Raw genomic sequence first — 19,075 nt, forward strand, 5'->3', positions numbered from 1 at the left:
GATAGGTGTGAAAACCCATGTGAGGCAGCAGAAGGTTTACAGAGGACATATTCAAGCACTGAGTTAATTAATACTTTTTGTTTGAGTTGTAGATCTCCTTAGTTGTTCCAAAAAATAGTGTAATAGGGTTTAGAGGGTATTTTGGTGGGGGAGGGAAATGTAAATTTGTCTTGCACACCTAAATTATCATTGACAACTCTGTCCTGGAGTGTAAATTCATGTGTTTATAACTCTGCTGTCATTTGGATTGTTGGTGTTCTTGTGGGTATTAAAATACATTTGGGATACACAGAGAATCAAATGTGAAAGCCCAGCTGGAAGTTCCTGGTGGAGAGACCACTCCAAGGTGAGCCCAGGCAGGGAGCTGGAGCGGAGCTCCCGTACTGCTCGGTGTTTCCACTGCATGGAGGGGTGGGTGTGTGAATGGGAGCTCACTGAACTGCGTTACAGCGTGATGGGAAATGCCTAACAAAGACGGGTCAGAATTCAGTTTAAGATTAAAAGATCTGTAGATTTGATTTTGCCTTCTAAAGAAGATAAAACGTATTTTTGTCAACTCTCTTTCATATCTTAACTTCATTATTAGTTATACTGGAAAACTCCCCCCAGCAGTTTACTGAATTTTACAAAGACTTTCTTCATGGCCTGGTTTTATCATGCACAGGGAGTTTTAGCCTGTAGCCTGGCAGTGTAATGAGATAGCTGTCAAAACCAGGGTAATGATTCACAGCCTATCTGTGATGAATATGCCAAGTGCTTGCAGTGTGTGCTAATGCCTAAAAATATTTTGCTTTGCGTCCTTATTGGTTTACCAGCTGTGGTTCCAGTAGCATCAATTATGGCATAGACCTTTTGTTGTTGTTGTGAGGATGGTGTCTGGTGCTGTCAATGCTGAAGCTGGCTTTTAATAGTTTTTGAGTAAAATGTGAATGCACAGCCTTATGTTTATGAGGCTGAGTATGGAGTGAGGGTTGTTTTTTTTTTCCTTGAGTGTTAATTTGTGTCTTGTCAACATTTTGGTTTGGTAAGCCAGGCATTATCAAAGAAATTAGAGGGCTGTTATAGTTAGCACACCATCCATTGTTTATCATCCATCAGTCCAACACGTTAAGTTTGGTGTATATGTATTCCTACTGCAGACTCAGAAAAGAAAATTATTATTTCCCTGCTAAGACATGGCACAGTTCTGTTTACTCATGAGCACACAATTATCTCTATGAAATCAGTAACAGTTCTTGAAATCAGCACACACTGTCATCCATCCGGGGTCACTGGGAAGTGTTTTCCTGTTCTTTATTCATATTTGAAGAACCTCTTGTGGTATCACCCCCACAGCAGAATGTATTTCTGGGTTGCAGAGTTGTAACCTCAAGGAACTCAGTGGCCTGGTTTTCTGTCTGCTTTTCCCACTAACTTCAGTGCAATTTGGGCCTTCCTCCTGACCTTCGTTTCAAAAATGGTGCTGTTAAGCAGATGAACTAACAGAAAAAATTATTGCTATGGGAATCTGTTTTCTTCCAACAAAATAAAACAAACTAAAGCATTGCTTTGCTAACCCTTAGAAAAATCTGAGCTGTTGGGGTGAAAGAAGATGTTATCACCCTTGACACTGAACTGCACCACACACACACTCCAGAACTTGTTCTACAGCTTTCACTGACCTTCACTTGACTGCCAGGTCCTTCAGAATTGTTTTGAGTAATTTTCTTACTTGGATTTCTATAACATTTTATCTAAAGATCTAGACTGAGGGGAATATTCTTATGAGAGACTTAACTAGTATAGATAATTTCTTTTTCTATTAGATAGCATATTTCTATTCTAGCTTAAAAATGCTGTTTTCTGCTTAGTCACAAATTTTAGGCTGTTATAGATTATTAACAGTCAGCTTTAAAACTTTTGTCAAATTTGAATCCAATGAAAACTTGAAATTTTGTCTTTTGAATTAAATTATTAAAATTAATTCTAAAACAGTCCCCATGTAATTTCAAATTATTGTAAATTGTTAACCTTACATTGCTATTGTTGTGGAAGATTGTTATGAGTATGGACTGTCAGGGCAGTAGAAGCTCTTACTGAATTCCAAAGAGGGTATGTGTTAAAATAGATGTTGCAGTTTCAGATGAAATGAAAGAAGGAACCAAACCAGGTTTTCCTTCCGTCTCATTTTCTTTGTTCACTAAATTAAGTTCTTTTTGCTTAGTTGCTTCATGTACTGACATATTTTTCTTGGAGTCAGTTGATGTGTCTTCCTAGAAATAGAACTGCAATATGAAATAAAAGTCTCTTAAGAATTTGCATTGCATCACACCAGTTGGGACCTCACCCTTGCAGGGAGGGAGGACAGGATCTGTGTTACCAGTTATTACAGAGTCTGTCTCAGGACTGAGATTATGATGTCTTTTTGTGGTGGAGAAAGCTCTTACATACTTCACAGAAAAATGAAAACAAGTGTGTCTTGTACATACAGATTTTTATAGTTTTGTAGTTTTTCATTGCAGTGCTAATCCCAGATTTTAATTAATCCATTAATCAATTAATTACAAAGCTTTGTGTTCAAAATAAAGTCTATTCAGTATTTGCAACTTTGATACTTCAGTCTCTAGCCGCTGATAAAAGTCACAAATAAAACCAAGAGAAAGTATTTTTAATTTCTCAGTCTGGGTGAAATACAAGTAATTATTTAAATAATCTGTTCAATTTTCTATCTGTTGTGTGATAAAATTTGAAAGAATAAAGCCTTGTTTCCATATTATTATACTGACTCCCCAGCCTTCTCCAAGTGACTGCTGTAGATACTGAACAAAATAAATGAGCAATATTGCATAGCAAAATCTACAGAGTCATTGGATTTTTTTTAAATTTAGGTCAAATGCTTCACCAGGGTCAGTGTGCTACTGAGCTGGGTAATGTCACCTGCATGATATCATGTGCTTTGAAAATTGAGTGAATGGATGATTTTAATAATGGCATTTAACGTATTTCATCTGTGTTCAAATACAAATTTAGAAGTAAGGGAAGAACTAATGAAATCTGCCCTATATTCAGTCTTTCCCCCAAAGGAGATGTTATCTTCAACACACGGGGTTGCAGTGACCACATCAATGTGACTTTGATAGCTGAATATAAGAAAGCCCTTCAGAAGAAATGAAACTTAAACATAGACCTGGGGGCAGGGAAGGGGTTTGAGGGAGAACATCAGAAAAGCTGCGGATTTTACAGGGAAATGATGCAGCATGTGGCAGGATCTCCCTGTCACAGGAATCCCAGGGCCCCCGTGCTGGTGTCGCTCCAGGGACACTCCTTGGACAGGGAGCAGACCTGGCCCCGAGCGGGTGGGTTCCCTGGCTGGAGAGACCCAATGGCTCTGCAGGTGCTGTTCATGGTGCCTGTGAATGCCACAAGCCCTTCCCGTCCCAGGAAAGTCCACATCTCCCTGTTAACCATGGGATGGCAGCTGGAAGTGGTGCTTTTCCCCTCCCATGCCAAGGGTCCTACACTGAAAAGCTTAGAAAAAGCTGTTGGGATTTTATGATCTTGGTAATATCTGAGAACTATCTAGAACTATCTAGGCAACAGCCAGGTGTTCATTTGGTTTTCCACTGAAACTTGCAGGAACACTTGTTCAGCTAAGGTTTTCTTTCTCTGTTGTTCAGCTTGTGGCTGGAGGGAAGTGCAGAAATGTTTTCTGCTCTGAGTGCAGTGTGAAGAAGAACCCTTTGCATATTTGTCCTTTCTATTTGGTCTGAAGTCCTAGGAACCTGCTAAAACCCCAGCAATCTGGAAGACAATACTGGTTACTGATGTTTTGATCAGAGTTTCAGAGCTCACATTTAATTCTGTATCCTTAATTTCTGTATCCTTGATGCCCCAATAAATAGATATGCAAATATTAAATATGAAAGTGTTAAATCTACAATCTACAACAAGTAATGTTCTATACACTGTGTATTCCTGATATGTGATACCCAAACCATACTCATGGTGGTTATTTTACAGGCAAGTGTTTAGTGAAAATGTTACATGTATTTATTTCTTTAGTCAGAAGACAGGAAGAGAACATGGTTTATGAAGAATATACTGATTCTGTAAGATAAGATAAAAGATAAGACTTGTACAGAGAATAAGAAGTAGCCTAGAAAGCAATCTTAAGTCTGTATATGCAGACAGTGTTATGGATTTTCTGTATGTTGTATTTTAGCTGCAACTAAACTTCAACACCAGCCATTACATTCTGGGTGTCAATTTCCCACCTGCAATTTAAAGGAACTTGAATAGTTTTAATTTCCTGTCTTTAACAGCTGTATTTTCTTGCTCAATTTACTGTTTCACTCTAGGTGCAGTTTCACTGTGTTTGCTAAACTGAGCCTCACACTCAGATGGTTTTCAGCCCTGAAGGGTTGTGATAGTGGAGCTTGGGTTGTGTCTTCCCCCTCTCACTGCAGAATCAGTGAATCTGGCTTCTTAAATGCTGATTTAAGGAGGACTGGGCTAATGATGATTAATCAACTACACTATCCTTAGTTATATATACCTAAAGGACAAAATTTTCATTAATTGCTTTGGTACAGTGGCTACAGTAGTTTAAGAAAAGTAATAATGCAGATGACTGAGTTCTCCTAATTCTACAACAGGGCCCCTCTGCTCTTACACCCAGTCAGGTTGTTGGCTTGAAAGGTACAGTGAGTTCAGTTCTGATCAGTAACATCTTGAGGTGCTTTTTTATAGGGCAACTGTTATGCACTGTCCCTGTTTGAACAAACACTGCAAAGTTTAAGCCCAGATGTAAATATTTTATCTAAGTGCAGATGGCTGTGCAGCCCACATAACTTAACAATGTCATGTAATGAATATTATATTTATGTGTTAAGATACTTCTCCTATTTTTTTCTGGCCTTCCAGCAATTATTTGTGAACTATGGTTGGTGTACTGTTGACTTGTACTTCCATTTTTTCCTGCACTGTGTGTTTTACCTTTGTGTGCTCCAGCTGATTATGACTGGAAAGAAGCATGTACAATATTTATAGGTGCAACCTGAGTGTTGGCTAGTTAGCACTAGCTAACTAGTGCTTAAACATAGACCTGGGGCCAGGGGGGAAGGGCTTTGAGGGAGAAATCAGAAAAGCTGTGGATTTTACAGGGAAATGATGCAGCTTGTGGCAGGATCTCCTTGTTACATTATCCTTTTAGCTCTGTGCTTTGCCTGAAAGTATAATGCTTTAGTTGGATTGCACTATATAGCTGTTCAAAGAAAGTTATTCCTTGTATTTTAATTTGGCAATTAAGTATTTTGCTTTGCGGTAATTCTAACATGACCAGTAATTGGTTTTACAATAAGTCATTGAAGACAATAATTATGAAAAATGAATACATTTTCATTTTGTGTGGTAGGTTAAGAACTATATTTAACTGTGAAACTTCGCAGCGTGGCAGGTGTCACACAGATGAGCACTGCAGATACAGCCTGCAAATGAAAAGTTACTTGAGCCCTGGAAAACAGAAATGGATCAGTCTTAGGGTGTCTGGGATCATCTTCAGGCAGGAAGAGAAGAGCAGGCATTAAATTAACATGCTTGTTCTGCTTTGTGTGATGGAACACCTTGGACTTAGTTCCCACAATAATTGCATAGTTCTGAGTCCTTGGTGTTTGTGTGATATACCCTTTTAATAAAATTCCTTTTTCAGCAAGGGCCAGGCTCAAAACCTGCTTGGGCTGGAGGTAAGACAGTGGCACCAAGCTGCTCCCCAGGGGCAAAATGAATTGGAATGGGAAATGGAGGTTTGAACCCTGCAGCCAGTTGCTTTCTCAGAGATGCCTGTGGATGTGCTCATCCTTATGGGTCATATTCCTTAACAGTGTTATTTACTCTGTACTGCAGGAAGACAATATTGGGAGACATGAGGTATAAAACCACAATTAAGAGATTTACCAGTATGGATCTTCTCCAGCCTTTAAACTGCATCTATCCTAAATATTTTGCCCTTGCTCAGAGGCAGCTGACAATGCTTGCAGCTCCATCTGTCTCAGACACAGTATTGGCCATTGTTCAGTTGTATTTATCCAGGTTCCACCCAGCCAATGTCTCTTCATTTCTAGGGGACTGAACCTGGCAGAGTATGTTCTGTGTACCTGCGAGGAGAATGGCTTTGACATTGACATGTGGGTTCTCTGAGCTGCTCTGAGCTCCCTCACTCCTCATAACTGCCTGCATGGTCTTTTTGTCAGTCCTTTCCTAGATCAGCCCTGTCTCTGGTCACTCCTAATTCTAGTGCAAGATTTTGATATCAAATTGAAAATGGAGGTGGAGTTAAAGCATATCCCAGTCTGTTTCTAGAGGAACTTAGCACAGTAACATCTGTAGTGTTAACAGCAAATTAACCAAACCAAACCAAAAATCACTGAATTCAAAGGGGCAAGAAAATTGTTCAGTCTGTGCATTTAAAAGAAGGGATGTTCTAGCCCATGTACTGCTTGACAGTTACAAGTAAATAATCATACTCATCATATTGGTTTTTCTTTTCCAGAACACCAGCTCAGTAACTGTACCAGAAACACTGTTGTTTGTTTCAACCCTGGATGGAAGTTTGCACGCTGTCAGCAAGAGGACAGGAGCAATCAAGTGGACTTTAAAAGAAGGTGAGCAGGAGGTGTCCTCATGGCCTCTACTCAATAGCAGAAATAACAGTCAAATTAATTGGCAATTCCAACTATTGTAAGATCTGGTAAATACTTTCTTTTCTCTTTTTTGTTTTGTTCTTGTTCCAGAATTAAGCTACAGTGTTTCTAGAGTCATGTTCATTTTCATAATTTCACTTGAAGGTATTTTTCAGGTTCATGTGAGGTTTTTTGGGTTTTTGGGGGTTTTGTTTGTTTTTTTCCCCTGGATGTTTAAGGTGTGGTGGTATAATTGGTAGGTGTAATGTTTTATGGGAATGACTGCAGTATAAGCAAGCACAGAACAGAATAGATGTGTCAGCTTGTGGAACTGATGGCAGAGGGAGTGCATGATTCTGTCTCTGGAATACCCTACATTCTCTGGTGCAGTGCATATCGTGCAAACCTTGGGGATTTTTCCATAACAGATATTTAGGAACACACAGTTTTTAAATAAAAGAACTGCACTTGTATAAAGGAATTTAACATTGTTCAGTGACCGGCAATTATTTTGTAATTTTAATCACTGAGCAGGGCTAGTTCTGTCTTTATAAAAAATTTAATATTTGTAAGCAAAACAAGCAAATTTTGTTTAGTGGGACTCTGATCATGTATGTCAGAGGTGATATGATAGTAACACCTTCACTTCTGGAAATAAATTAGAGGGTCAAATGGAAGGAGTCAGTGACTGCATCATTCTGTCCTCTGTTTTTAAACCTGTCAGTTTGGTAGGTGAGCTGAAGTGGTGGGAAATGGATTGTGCCTATCTGGTGTCTGCAGTACCAAGCAGTTGTTCTTCTTTGTGAAGGCATTTGTATTTGAAAGCAGATCTATCAGACAAAAAGTTAAATTTTTAAATGAGCAAAGAAGGCTTTTGTAGCTCTTAGAGTAGAAAAGGCTAAGCCAAGTATTTTCATGAAGGATCTTGGTTTTCTCCCATCTCCTGTTTAAATTTAGACCTCTCCTTTTCCTAAACAGCCCTGCCTAAAAGCAGGTTGTCAGCTTCCCAATTTAGTGCTGCTGTAGGCTAAGAAAAACTTGCTGGTCTCTTTGTCATTCCAGTGACACAAACATACCCTGCCTAGTCGTCTTCTAGAAGGGTATCACAACTGGCATTGCTTTGCAGCCACATTTAGCAAATGGAAAAAGGTTTTTTTAAGAAGAAATTAACAGACTTTGGTAACGAAAATGATCTTGATCAGAGCGTGTTGCTCAAGGAACTTCCCTTGTTTAAAAAAGAATTGTTGCAAAACTCTTGTTGGTTCTGTAGAACTGCCAGACTGGATAATCTAGTTTTATGGAACTTCTTGTTTCCTCTCTGCTGTTAACTTCTGCATCTTATGTACATGAGTTGTGCTCACTCAATTTTTGCAAAGCACTTATTGCTCCTCGGTTTATTTCTGTGTAATAGAGCAACACACAGGGGTCAATGAAAGAAGAATTAGTGGTAGGTATCAGTGTTCCAAGATACCTCCTGAGTTAACTGAGTTAAGTGGACATGGAACAAGGGCCTGTACATATAAATTGGTCACTGAATTTGTAATGGGAGGGCGTTTATTTATTTTTTTGCAAATCTGTAATTGTTGGTGGTCACCCTGTGGGTGGGAGGCCCAACAGACAAGACAGTGTTGGAAACAAATGAAAGCCCATTCAGCTTTCTGTGCTGAACCCCTGGAGAGACCTAAAAGTGCAGAATTCATTATTAATATTAGTGTATAAACACAGCAGATGGATGCACTCTGTCAGCAGTATGCTGGTGCTGTAACAGAGACTCCCTGGCAGGAAGCTGCCTGCACTGCAAGCACTGCTCTTGCAGGTGCCATTTTACCCTGATTACAGCAGATAAACCATGTGTTGTAGCTCAGGTGCTTTGAGAAGTTGTGGAGGTCACCTGGAGCACTGCAGTGGCACTCACCAGGAAGGGAACATTTTATTACTGCACTTGAGCTGCAAGGTATTTAACAAAGGGCAATTCAGGTACATTTTATTTTCATTAGGGAAAAAAACCAAGGCCATGTTCATTATCAGGCAGTTCTTAAACAAACATGAATATCTTGCTATGTGTGGCTTGTTTTCATTTAGCACTGAAGCTTATCTTAGGTGTGTGGAGTAAATGAGCCAATGATTATCACCACAATAACATGTTTGGGTTTCCTTCCTTTGTGGAGTGCTGACAAGAAAGGCAGTCAGAATAGTTGTGCTGCCCATAAAGCAGGCAAAAACTAGGTCAGTTAGGAATAGGACTTTCCACTCTCAGAAATAAGCTGTGTCCCTGTAGTTACATGTGATGAGACTGTGGACTTACTTGTTGAGGGTGCTTAAAATCTTCATTTCCTGTTGGCTGCAATGGGTCTTGTTCTCTGGCAGCTCTCAGGATTTTTCAGTGAGCAGGTAGCTAATGCTGCTCATTTCCTGGGCCTTGGAAAGCTGGCAAATGGTTGGAAAGTAGAGAAAACCCCACATTCCTCCTCCCCTGTAATTTCTGAGAGGCACCTTTGCTTGTGCTGCGGCCCCACACAAACAGCTGGTGTTGAAGGCACCCTTTGGAAAGGCTGTGGCTCACATTTCACATCAGTGCCTGAATGAGGCTCTTGCTGTCCCCCCTGATCAACACAAGGAGCTGTGAGCCCTCAGTGACAGTGGCACAGGCTCCTGCAGGCTCCCACGTTTTCTGCACTTGCCACTAGCGGGATACTTACTCAGCATCCTCAGTAAGTAAGGTTCCTTAGGATGAAACCTCTTTCCCAAAATTGATGGAAATAAACCAACTTCTGTAATTTCCTACAGACCTCTTTGAAAGGTACAGAGGGGCAGCCCTTCAGATTTACATGCAAGTGGACAGAGAAAGAGATGGGCATGAGAACCTGTTGACAAGGCAGAATCTGTAGAAAGCTTTCCTCCATGCTCTCAGACTTTATTTCACAGTTCTGATTTCAGTGTGAGCTTTAAGAGTGTGATTTTAAGACTGTGCTGTTCCCTCACATCTTTGTAAAATTCACCTTGTATGTCTCTGTTAACTCAAGAGCTTGTTTTATTGAACACAATATTGAATTTGAGATGCTAAGGCTGCAGTGTTTCAAACTGTAGTCTTGGGCAGGCTGTTCCTCAGTGTTCTCTATCCTGTTGTATTGTTCAAAGGCATCTTTTTTTTTAAATTTTTTAAAATTCACCAGCTCCTTAAAAGCTTTCCTTTAAGAACTAATTCAGAGTATTTTGCCAGAAGAACATTTAATATATGCAGATTTGGATCCTCATTTAGAGCCAGCAGAAATTTTGTTATGATCTTCAGTTCTTTGTAGCAGTCAAAAGCATGATGGCCCACAATAAATTTAAAAGGTTTTGATTTCCTACACCTCACTCATAACCTGTAGATTTTAGAGGGCTCTTATGATAAGACAAAGATATAAAGAGTCTATCTATTTATGGGATTCAGTATACAGATCTTAAAGGGCAAATCTGAGGTCTGTAGGTCCTGCTGTAGAAACAGTGATTTTTCCCACGCAAGAAATAATATCTTTGTGTATAGTTGTAAATTAATATGCATTGTCAAAACAAAACAGTTGTAGAACAGTACTGTTTTCAGCAAATTCCAGAGCACAGTTTGTGTCTCTAGCCTCGTTTGCTGTCCCTGCAGCAGCAGATGAGGATGGGTTTAAATTGGCCCGTTAGCCCAAACTTTGTGGTGGGGCCTCAGGGCAGGAAACCGTTTTTTCCAGCTCATTCCAGTGGAGCAGTGACTTACTCACTGTTTCAGCCTCCCACTTCTCCTTTCCAGTCATTGGCTCTGAGGGCACATTACAGTGATGACAACATGCAACTTTATCTTTATCTTTATCTTGTATGTTAAAAATACCCAGAGTCTGGGCAAAGGGCAAATTTATCTTACAATGTATTTGTGAAATATGGAGAAAAGTCAAATGCATTATATTTACAGTATGGGTACAGTTTTATAAGGCTTTTTTCCATATATGTGTGCAAAGTGTGGGTCAGAGCCATCTGAAACCTGTTATACACTTCTGCCCACTCACAAATATATTCTGGCCATGATGCAACCAAAACTGGATTGGGACATCTGCCTGCTGCCAGGTCAGAATGTTCGTTTTGGGGAAGTGGAATAGAGACAAATAATTTACCAAGTTACTGGGCAGACATTATGTTAACAGGTTTCTAATAACTGCTGTACTTGTAAATAAACACTTGGAGTTGTAGAATAAATATTTATAATGCAGGATCAATCTCCTTTATTTTTTTTTTCTTAACAAGGTTATTTTACAATTTTTTTTGCTAACAGAGGCTGTGTTACCAGTTCAGAAAGCTAAAGATGGTGTGTGCTGAATTGAAGGTTTTTAATGTATGAATCAGTAACATAATCTGTCGTAGTGGAGGCTGCAGAAAAAAAAAAATTGGAAACCCATGGAAATATCTATAGAAAACTCAATCTTTTCTCCAGCATTGGCGATATTTACAGGATAGTGTCCTGCTTCCTAACTCACCCCTACCATGCTCCAGAGTTGGTTTGACATCTGTTTGCTTAGCCTAGAAAGTGCAAAAAGCTTTCTGTAGGACCTTGCAAGAATTTGGCTTTCCCCTGGTACATGGGATGGAAGCTTGAGGGAGAGGGAGATGTATTTTTGAGTTTTATAACATTTTCTGTCCAGCTTTCGTTCCAGTACCGAATAACTGCTGCTTTGTTCAGTGGTTGTCACCACTGCTGGTGTTGGAGCAGATCAGGCCTGTCAGAGGGACTTTCCCACTTACAGGGAGTTTTGAAAGCAGGGTGACGTGGTTCAGTCCCAGCATGCCAACACTTGAGTGGGGAGCAGCTGGAGAGGAGAGGAGAGGAGGACTCAGTGCTCTGACTTGGGCAGAACTTTTTCTGTTTGGTCCCTCGTGGAGCAAAAGGTGACTTCAGTCACAAGAGGGCTCACTCGTTTACTGCTCTGTGTTCAAGCACGTGAAAACTATTGTAAGAACTGGCAACAATTAATTGAACTTAAGATTCTCTTTTTATCTCAGAGTAAGTTCTTATTTCAAAACAAACTTTGAAATAGAGGTTGGAACACTCCCAAACCACATGAAAGTGAATATGAAGAGTTTATTGTCTGTCTTCCAAGGATCTCTGCAGAGCCACAACCTGGGTTCAAGATCATGAAAGTGTTAAGAAAATAAGAAAATCTACATCACCTCAGTAACTAAAAATGTAGAAAAATGGCTTTCCACAGCCTGTCTTTCCAGGTGGATAGTGCTAGTAGTGACAGGAGAATTCCTTTCACTTTAGAAAACTAACTCCTCCATCCTTGTGAAAGAACCTTATACATGGAAATGAATCAGAAGTCCGTGAACAATTTCTTTCTAACAATTCATACACAACACTTCAGGGTGTAGGATGCCATCAGAATAATCAGTGGTTTGGTATGTGTGCCACTAAATACTAAAAAAAAATCCTGCTGCTTTGTTATAACTTAACCTGTTCTATTTACTAGCTTTTTATCTTTGCTCATAAATCGAGTTTCAGTTACTAAGAAATGAAGTAAAAGCAGGAATTTTTTCATTTCTGATGAAGTACATGATGTTGAAGACACGGTACTAAAGAGAAGTTCAAGGACTTTCATGACAATGATGCTTCTGTACACACTGAATTGTTTGGGATTTGCCATAAGACTCCTCAATGCCATCTGATAGGCAGCAGTGCTTCAGAAAAGCACTGCAAAACAGAGACATCATGAGACTTCTGGCATTGTTTATTAAAGGGTAGAAGACATTTACTGATGACACTGGAAACTGCTTTAAGTGACATTTTCCCAACAGCTTTCAGAAATACAAATTGAGGGATAAAAGTCCAATGCAAGTAATTATTGCACAGATACATGTGAGTGTCCTTTCACTGTTGTGGCACCGTGTGGTCAATAAAACCATGCAAAAATTCTCAGATCTTTAACTGCATCAGAGGGGAACACTTTATTTTGGTTGATAAAAATAGATTGCCCAGTCTTAGAAAATTAAATAAACACAAGCTATTAGCCCAAAAATGCTTTGCTGTATTACTCCTCTCCCCTGTATTTTCAGGATAGAGAGGAGCTCTAGGGAAGCATTACTAACCAGGCTCTCCTGCAAATGTCATGGACAAACCAAGATCAGTTGCTAGAAGACACAATCTACCTTTGAAATTTCCTGTAATGGTTCACGTTTTCCGCAGTGTTGTTTGAGAAACCCCTGAAATACTGAGGTATTTGAGGCAGTCCCACTCTGTGTTGGTCTGCTGAGGTGTCCTGCCAGTAACAGAGGAGTTAGCAAAGTTGGAGATTGATTCAGATTGTAGTGGTTTTACACTGTAATTTCATATAACTTCCCACCACCATTTAATTCAGAGAAAAAACAGTCCTCTAATTAAAATTAAACCTTTCTGGAGATTATTCTGACAAGAAACTATTTATATTAGTTAGTCTTATGTTTTGCCCAGATTGACTAGGAAGTGATTTTATAGAAAATCTGCATTGTTGTACTTAAACAATAAATATGCAGTCCCTTCAAAAACAAGTTGTGCAGCTTTGTTACTCCTAGTGATCATTTGAGGGCATTTTTAGGAATAGGAAAGAGTTTCTCCAGTGCTGCTGGTGAAGCTGCTGTTGTCTCACAATAGTCACTGTCACCACAGGTGAGAGTTTATTTTCTTACCACTCTTTGTAAGGAGACTTACAAAGTTTATTTGGCTTTTGCCCTTAGCAATGCTTGTAGCATTGCATTGTTTGCATGAAATCTTACTTAACTGAGCCAGGTGTTGCTTGCTGTGAGCCAGGTGTCACTTGTTGTGATTCATGATGCTGTTTCTTTCACAAAACTGAGCGTTCCTTTCCCATGAAGCATTTGTGATTACCAAACCTCTTGCCTTTGGTCTTTAATATCTCTCTTCTTTTAGGTAATTTCAGCCAGATTTAGGGATACCCTGAGCCCATAAACCTGGTCTCAGTTTGCCTTTAGTAGTTCAACCCAGCAGCTCAGCTCAAGTCAGTCCACTGTGTATGATGGGCAAAAAATGCTTTTTTCTTGCTTTTCCCTAGGGGTGGAGAGCTGATGATGTAAGTCACCATGTGTTGTGTTAGATATTATAAAGCATGTGGAATACTTTAAGCAAACACTGAGAAATAATTGACATATAATCAATGAGGGGGGCGTCCCTCCCAACATATCCTGAAACCAGTTTCTTCACACAAGGGATAGAAATGAATTGCTTGATGTAGTTAATGCAATAAAAGGTCTGACTAAGCAGCCTGGTCTGTAGAGACAGATACAGAAGATGAGTCACTAAGCTCCTTTGTTTGAATATTAATTATTCTTATGGCCTTTGATCTGTGTTTGGGTTCTGAATGAATTAAATGGAGTTTATTTTGACGCCTTTGGGAATGTATCCTGGAACATTTTTTAGCCTTGAAGAGAAAAAAATTACATGTAGTTATGTTTTGAACAAAGCTGTTCTGAGAGTGTTTACTGTTGTGAGAAGAAATCAATGAAATAAAGATAACTGTACTGTTATCCCTCATATCCTGCTTTCTTTCTGTCTCTGGCATTAAATGTGCTTCTTTGGGTGGCTGCTGCTTTCAGTGTGTTGCAGCCAGAGATCTGCTTGGGTAGGGGGTTATGATTTTTTAATCCCTGTAAAACCAGGCCATCCTTGCAGGCCATTGCCATCAAACCCAGCAGCTGGTGTGGCGCCCTGCCCTGCAGAGTGGTACAGACTCTGTAAGCCCTGGGTACTGAACCCTGAATTTCCTGTCCTCGCCTTGCTTAGCTCTGCAGATATCCCAGTACACTCAGGCTGCCCAGTCTGTGCCAGCTTCCCAGGCAAAGGCTGTCAAAACATCAGTGTTTTTGTTCTTATTTCCTTCCTGTTGCATCATGATGTTTGCATGGGGACAGAAGAGGTGAAAAACAATGTTTGCTTGGTCATTTTTCATCCTCTTGCTCAGACTTATTCCAGTGGAGTTTGATTTTCCCTGTGGAAGTGGAGACAGAGGATTGCATCCTCTTGGCTTCTGAGGTATTTTCTGCCAGTAGACCCATTAATAAGCACATGTTTGTCTTGGAAATTGTAGAGTATGTCTTATAAACCAGGGTACTTCTGTGATGTTGGCATCAGGAGTGAAAATCCTGTGATTTAGGATTTTGTAAGCTCTCAGTAATTTTGAGGTATTTAGTGTTGGTAAAACCAAACAAAGGACTTCAGAAGACTTTCTCAAGTGCTTTGTAGTTTCCCATTTTATGAACCAAGTTCCAGGAACAAGAGGAGGCTGCTGAGAGTTTACTTTCAAACTGTGATTCAGCCTTTCTAAAAGGAGCAAGATGTTACAGGCCTGACTTGATCCTGTATCTGGTGAGTTCAAGGGATTGAGTTGCTAGTATTTTGACTTTTTCTTTTCCTGTGTCTGCAGATCCTGTCCTCCAGGTGCCAATCCATGTGGAAGAGTAAGTCTGTTTCCTTTATCTCATTTACAGCTTGTTTGATTTTCACTGACATCTTGAAATTTGGTTTAATTTTAAGCAAACCCATCTGTGTTCTAGACAAGCTGCACACCTTGCAGAAGGCCATTTAAGGTGGTAAGGGGAACAGATAAAAGGATAGAATTAGCTACATATAATAGCTAAGAAGAAACATCCTGACTGCAGCCTGTTCTCTGCAGCCCTTGCTGGGTTTGGACATCAGGGCTGTGCACTGTGCCACGAGTGGCAGGTGGGAAGTGACAGAGCCAGGACTGATTCTGGGTTCTGTACTTACCCCTCCAAACAGAGACTAAAAACAGTGAAACACAGGAAACTACAACCACCACCCCAACCAGAATCTGCAAATGACATCCTCAAGCTGTAAACGACATCCTCAAGCTGTAAATTTAGATTGGTCCCTGCAGCAGCTTCACATTTAGCTAGAAAATTTGGGGCTTGAGCTTTGTCTCTGAAGTCAGTGGTGGCATCCTTTCTTTTTTTGATCATAGAACCATAGACATTGGGGTGTGAGTGAGTTTGGGGTCTTTGTGTAGTTTGGGTGTAGGTAAATGAACTCAGTCCCTTTACCTCTCAAATTTACTTAATTCTGGAAACTCTTTCATTGTTTCTTGCCTTCCTTATGCTCTCTGGTTTTGTTTTTTTATTTGGGTTTGTTCTAAATCTGTGTCATTTTAAGAGCTTGTAGGTTTAGTTTAAAAGCTTTCACCTGAGTCATTGCCTGCCACGTTTGGATCTTTGTGCATTCAAATACATTAAGGGTCTAATGTTTTATCAGTTCTGAAACTTCCTTATATTTTTTTAATTTTCACAGTTAATAAATTAAACTTCAAAAAATTTAATGTCAGATGAACTTCTCTGTAAAGCCAGCACTGACCACAGTTTCTTTCCTGCTCTCTGAGAAGCACAATACATTTTTATCATTTAAAATTGCTGCTTAAATCCTAGGCCAGCATTTCTTCCAGACCCAAATGATGGCAGTTTGTACACGCTTGGTGGCAAGAACAGTGAAGGCTTAACTGTAAGTGTGTTTTTCAATTCTCTCCTAAAAAGTGCCCCAGTCAACCTCATGCCTTTGCAGAAGGAAAACATACTTCTATTTTGTTAGGGCAGAATGTTGCCACCTTGTGATTGTCAGGAAAATGATTTCTACTTGAAAATATCAACACCACATCTTGTCCCCATGTATGAATTTTCTGTTATTTGCTAAAATAATGATAATTAAAAATGAAATTTATGTTTTGTTATCCAAATTCTGAATAATCTCTGTGTGATTTGATGGGAAAGGTGTACCCAAAATAACATTAATCAGATCTGTCACTCTCCCTAAACACATTTCTAAAACCACCTGCCAGAAGCAGGATTAATAAATGCTCTGTGCTAACCCCTTTAGAGGGTCTTTATAGGATTTAGTAAGCAAACAAAAATGGTGAACCTTTCAAATTAGTCACCAATCCATGTAGGCCATAGCTACTGCCCAATGCTTGACTTTCATTTTTAAACTTTGTGGTGATACTGAGATAAAATGTTTGGCTTCCTACAAGATTTTTTTTCTCAGCTGCTATGATTTCCCTTTGGAACCTGAGCATTGCTAAATATTTTAGTATTTATTCTGGCTGAATTCTCAGATATTATAATCATAGAAATAACCAATACAATTATTGCTTGTTTGTTTTTCTCCTAGAAACTTCCATTTACAATCCCAGAGCTGGTGCAGGCATCTCCCTGTCGCAGCTCTGATGGGATCCTGTACATGGGTGAGCTCAAATTTTATCTCCTTTAGATTGTAAGATAGTCTTGAGTGGGATGTTTAGATTACAATTCTTAAGCAATTTGTAAGGTGTAGACTCACTTTTTTTTTATCACCTCCTGTTTTCACCATGAGCACTTCAGTCTCCTCATCTGAGAGCTCTGGGATCTGCTGCACTCAGAGCTCTGTTAGATTTTATGTGTGAAAAAATCATTCAGCCAATAGTACTTACTCTTTTAAATATTGTATTTGGGTTTGGGGTTTGTGGTCAGTATTTGGGATTGGCCAGTAGTGCTAAATGATGACCCTAAGCCTGACTGTGAAAAACTGTTTCACTAAAAATGCTTGATTTGTGCTAAGTCCATGAGTCTGCTAAAGAAAAAAGAAGACTGAAAAGCTGAATGAAAGTGCACTTTTTCCAACTGAATGGTAATGTGACTTCAATTATGATTTCAGGTAAAAAGCAGGATATTTGGTACGTGGTTGACCTCATGACTGGGGAGAAACAGCAGACCTTGACTTCCTCTTTTGCAGAAAGTCTCTGCCCATCAACATCCCTCCTGTATCTTGGGAGAACAGGTCATATGCTTTTTTTTCCTGTAGTTTAAAAGAAATTCTGATTTTTAAAGTTTAGGCTCATAACAAATAACCCTGTGGTCAGTTCAGGTTTTCAAGTTTATTTTTTGGAAAAACTTTTGTGAATTATGATTTTAGACTGTATGCAAAAGAATTATTAACTTCAGCAGCAGAGAGATAATGTTTTTTAAACTTTGGCAGTAGGTCCATTATTCCTTTTGTTGACAAAGTGGCATTTATATTGTAATTAATGGTGTATTCCAGTACCAGCTGTGAACTGTTTGTTCTGTAACACACAGCTTTTAAAGTGTGTAAAGAAGATGGAAATAGAGCAGATCCACTGACATCACAAGTGCAGTGTGCTAAATAAAGTAAACTGGTAAAGTTAGACCAACACCACGGAGGTGCTGACTAGAAACAGGAATAAGTGTTACAGACTTGTTCTTTAACCTCTCTATCAGTGTGTCCCTCTACATGGGATAGTGTTGGGAAAATGAAATGCTGACAGCAGTGAGTGCTGTGTGGTGTTTGAGGAGTGTCTCAGATTTGAGAAGATTGATTCTATTCTCTCATAGGTTTTTTTGCTTCACAGACTGTATATTTTTTAACAGAGTACACGATAACAATGTATGACACCAAAAAGAAGGAGCTGCGATGGAACGCCACCTATTTTGATTATGCAGCTACTTTGCCTGATGAAGACATAAAATACAGTAAGAATTTAATTGCTGTCTCCCTTCTGCAGTGGAGTTTTCTATGTAGGCAAAAATATTCTGATTTTTTTGTGTGGTGCATGTCCTTCTGCCCATTTTTATCCATCACATACTACAATACCTAAAGCCTGTTAGGTAGCTGCCAGTAAATTGAGTCCAGCAGGGTGCAGCTCTTGAAGGTGTGATTCCTTAAACTCAGTGAGAAATGGCAGGAGAGGCAGCAGATCTGAGCTGTGGTGCATAGCCTGATTGCAATGCCCTTGAATGGCAGCTGCACTTGTGTCTGCCCAGCTCTGGCGAGGCTTTGCTGCTGTGCTGTGTGCAGTGAAAGGTGTGGTGGGGACCGCAGCCCAGAGCTGCTCCTGTGCAGTGTCAAAGCTGCAGGATCCAGGTAACCCCCACACGTCTGTGCATTGCAGAAATGTCCCACTTTGTGTCCAACGGGGACGGGCTGGTGGTGACCGTGGACAGCGAGTCTGGGGACGTGCTGTGGATCCAGAATTACGCCTCCCCCGTGGTGGCCTTTTACATCTGGCAGCGAGAGGGGCTGAGGAAAGTCCTGCACACCAACGTGGGCATCGAGACCCTGCGCTACCTCACCTTCATGTCTGGGGAGGTTGGACACATCACCAAGTGGAAATATCCCTTCCCAAAGGAAACAGAGACCAAGAGCAAACTAACGTGAGCCTGGGATTCTGCTGTTCTCACTGTCCGTTTGAGAGCTCTGTCATGAAACAGAACAGTTAAGGGTTGTGCTACAAGTTGCAGCATGGTGGAAAGAATGCATAAAAGCATTTCTAGTTCTCCAGATGTTCTTTTATATAATATTTGATATTTTAGTGTGTAAGGTCAGAGTCCAAACTAAAAAAACTTAGAAATTGTATATT

At 39.9% G+C, this 19,075-nt stretch overlaps 1 protein-coding gene across 2 annotated transcripts in view; it reads left to right on the top strand.

The window, feature by feature from the left end:
• ERN1 (endoplasmic reticulum to nucleus signaling 1) overlaps positions 1 to 19,075 on the top strand; it is a 31,692-nt gene that overhangs the window by 2,639 nt on the left and 9,978 nt on the right. Inside the window, exons 2-8 of one of the 2 annotated variants that reach the window (XM_064395274.1) lie at positions 6,527 to 6,638; positions 15,083 to 15,116; positions 16,098 to 16,170; positions 16,834 to 16,906; positions 17,356 to 17,478; positions 18,087 to 18,188; positions 18,608 to 18,869. In XM_064395274.1, the coding sequence (XP_064251344.1) occupies positions 6,527 to 6,638; positions 15,083 to 15,116; positions 16,098 to 16,170; positions 16,834 to 16,906; positions 17,356 to 17,478; positions 18,087 to 18,188; positions 18,608 to 18,869 (779 nt within the window). Of the gene's footprint in view, positions 1 to 6,526; positions 6,639 to 15,082; positions 15,117 to 16,097; positions 16,171 to 16,833; positions 16,907 to 17,355; positions 17,479 to 18,067; positions 18,189 to 18,607; positions 18,870 to 19,075 lie in introns of those variants that run through there. The other variant, XM_064395275.1, reaches the window with a different exon arrangement.

Source organism: Passer domesticus, chromosome 20 (assembly GCF_036417665.1).
Source record: "Passer domesticus isolate bPasDom1 chromosome 20, bPasDom1.hap1, whole genome shotgun sequence".
Taxonomy (NCBI): Eukaryota; Metazoa; Chordata; class Aves; order Passeriformes; family Passeridae; genus Passer; species Passer domesticus.